Source organism: Epargyreus clarus, unplaced genomic scaffold (genome assembly GCF_041222505.1).
Source record: "Epargyreus clarus isolate Ecla_fem2 unplaced genomic scaffold, WU_Ecla_fem_2.2 ptg000021l, whole genome shotgun sequence".
Classification (NCBI taxonomy): domain Eukaryota; kingdom Metazoa; phylum Arthropoda; class Insecta; order Lepidoptera; family Hesperiidae; genus Epargyreus; species Epargyreus clarus.
In genome coordinates this window covers 17,475,001-17,477,998 of record NW_027332228.1, presented here as the reverse complement: position 1 = coordinate 17,477,998, position 2,998 = coordinate 17,475,001, and the positions used below count along the sequence as shown (strand labels likewise).

At 41.1% G+C, this 2,998-nt stretch overlaps 1 protein-coding gene across 1 annotated transcript in view; it reads left to right on the top strand.

Annotated features, from left to right (window-relative positions):
* Positions 1–201: 201 nt before the first annotated feature.
* LOC140750900 (uncharacterized) overlaps positions 202–2,998 on the top strand; it is a 2,880-nt gene continuing 83 nt past the window's right edge. The window contains exons 1-2 of the mRNA XM_073084627.1: positions 202–1,645; positions 1,988–2,998. The exon at positions 1,988–2,998 is cut by the window's right edge and continues 83 nt beyond it. Coding sequence (XP_072940728.1) covers positions 202–1,645; positions 1,988–2,998 — 2,455 coding nt within the window. The remainder of the gene's footprint in view (positions 1,646–1,987) is intronic.

Sequence of the window (2,998 nt, the reverse complement as noted above, 5' to 3'; positions counted from 1 at the left end):
ATAGTATCTGACACAATCGCTTCTAAAATAAATGCCTGGAAAATAAATTACGACGCTTGCCCTACATCTGAACATCATGCTATAAATTTTACATTCAATATAAATAAAAGTAAACTTAAAAATAATAAGGCTCTCACCACTTATCGATACAATACCTCCAACGCTGACTGGAGCCTGGTGAAGCAGTCGATAACTCGCGAAATGAGTAACTCCTCCATTCCGATTCCTGAAATTAAAAACCTAAACACTACAGAAATAGATAAATATATAGAAACACTAACTACAAACATACAAAAAGCATGCAATAAAACCCTAAAACCTAAGAAAAATAAGATAAAAAACATACCTTGGTGGAACGACGAGCTGGAACATTTGAAGAGGAGAGTCGTATTCTTCCATCACCGCATACAGGACCTGAAAAGGAAAAACAAATCATTAGAAAACATCCTAGTAGAAAGGCAAAACATCAAAGAGGAATATAAACTCATGCTATTCAAAGTCTCCACTGAGCACTTTAGGAACTTCTGTAACAGACAAGGGAAGGAGGACGTATGGTCCCTCACTAACAGGTTGCTAAAGTGCTCACCTCAACCAACACCTCCAACTACCCTAAAATTGGGAAACAATCAGTTTACCAAGTCAAGTGAAGATTCAGCAAGTGCTCTGTTAGACAAATTCTATCCAATAGACAATCCCGACTGGCTAGAAACACAAAAGAACTTAAGAACTAAAGCTGCTACAATCCCTGAAACACCTAATGAAGTAGATTTCACAACGGAGGAGGTCATGGATTGCATATCATCGATGAATCCAGGCAAAGCCCCCGGTCCCGACCACCTCACGGCTGATATATGTTCTAAGTTCACCGAAACCTTCCCTGAAATCATCCCCCTGATCATGAACCGTTGCCTACAGCTTGCACATTTCCCAACATCCTGGAAGCAAGCTTTCGTCAAAACTTTACCAAAGCCCAACAAATTAGATTGCAACGACATTTCCTCTTACCGCCCCATAGGATTACTGGATATCTTTGGTAAAGTCTTAGAAAAATTAGTGGCAAAACGATTAATACACCATCTGAATATAACTAACAACCTACATAAAAATCAATTCGGCTTTAGAGAGCAAAAATCCACCACTGACGCACTTGCTCAAGCTGTCACTCAAATTAATAATGCGAAACGGAATGGTAAAATGGTCATCGCGGTATCTCTCGACATAAAAGGAGCGTTTGACCACGCCTGGTGGCCAGCGCTGCTAAACAGATTACATGACGTAAAATGTCCATCAAATTTATACAGGATCATCCAAAGTTATCTCAGCAACAGGTCGGTGGCTCTAAACTATGCTGATGCTACAGTCCACAGAAATTTGTCGCGTGGCTGCGTACAGGGGTCCGTCCTTGGACCCTTGTTCTGGAATCTTATCGTTGATGAACTCTTGTGCGCAGACCTCCCTCCGAACTGTCATCTTCAGGCTTTTGCCGACGATCTGTTGTTGATAACCTCAGCGAACAACACCACTGAGCTGGAGAACGATACCAACGCTGCCCTTAAAACTATTACTGAGTGGGGTCGAAAAGTTAAGTTGGAATTCGCCTCCAGCAAAACTCAAGCTATAGCTTTTACTGTGAAAGCCACAAAATGTAAATTTTTTGTAAATAACAGTCATGTACCTTTCTCAAACGATATAAAATACCTGGGAATAATTATAGATAAAAACTTAAAATTTATCAAACATGTCAACAACTCTATAAATAAAGCTCAAAATATATATAACAAACTTAGTTTATTCGTGAGACCCACTTGGGGTGTTCACTCAGACAACATTAGTATAATATATAATAATGTCATAGAGCCAATTATAACATATGCAGCGGAAATATGGTCAGATGCTACCAAATACCAAATAGTCAGAAATAACCTCAAATCAATACAGAGAAGTTTTGCCATCAAGAAAATCAGAGGATTCAGAACCATTTCCGCAGCCGCTGCAATAGCCCTAGCAGATTTTACCCCCATAGAACTCAAAATCAAGGAAATTGCCGAATTCCAACTTACTAAACGAACAGGATATACAAAATACTTACCACAAGACATCACTTACGACCGACCAACTCACCCTTCCAATCTATTACACCCGGCACAAAGAATTCACATCTCATTCGACATCATTAACAACCAAGACGAGCTAGATGAAAGGGTGCCGTTGGACACTACAAGGGTGTACACCGATGGCAGCAAGCACGATGGTCTTGTTGGCGCTGCCTTCGTGGCGTATCACCCGGATGGCAACATGGAAACCAGAAAGCTGAAGCTGCATAGTTGCTGCTCAGTATTTCAGGCGGAATTGTTGGCCATCCAAAAAGCTCTTGAGTACTGCGCCGCAAAGGGTTTTGTCAGAATCACTATCCTCTCCGACTCTAAGTCTGCTTTGTTAGAAATACAGAACTGCAACTCAACAAACTCCATGGTCGCAGAAATCCACAAACTAACATATAATATTCAACTCACAGGCTTAATTGAATTCGTTTGGGTTAGATCTCACATCGGGCTCATTGGTAACGAGGCGGCTGATCAGGCTGCAAAAGCAGCGGCCAGCTTGCACTCGTCCCCCGATTTTGCGAATTTCCCCATAAGTTTTGCCAAATACCACTTAAAATTAGAAACCGACCGACTGACTGACGACAGATACCGAGCTGAAACCAAGGGCGCACACACGCGTCTTTGGTGCCCAAGTATCAACACAATTAAAGAACTCTATAAATATACAGAACCAACTTTTCAATTAACACAGATCTTGTCTGGACATGGATATCATCTCCAGTACTTGCACCGCTTTAAAATCACCTCGACCGATAAATGCCCTTGTGATGAAATTTCAATTCAATCCATAGACCACCTCCTGAAGCAATGTCCCGTCTTCGGGAACGAAAGATTGGAACACGAATTCATATGCAACAATTTGAATATTGAAGCATACAATCTCTCCAGCCTCA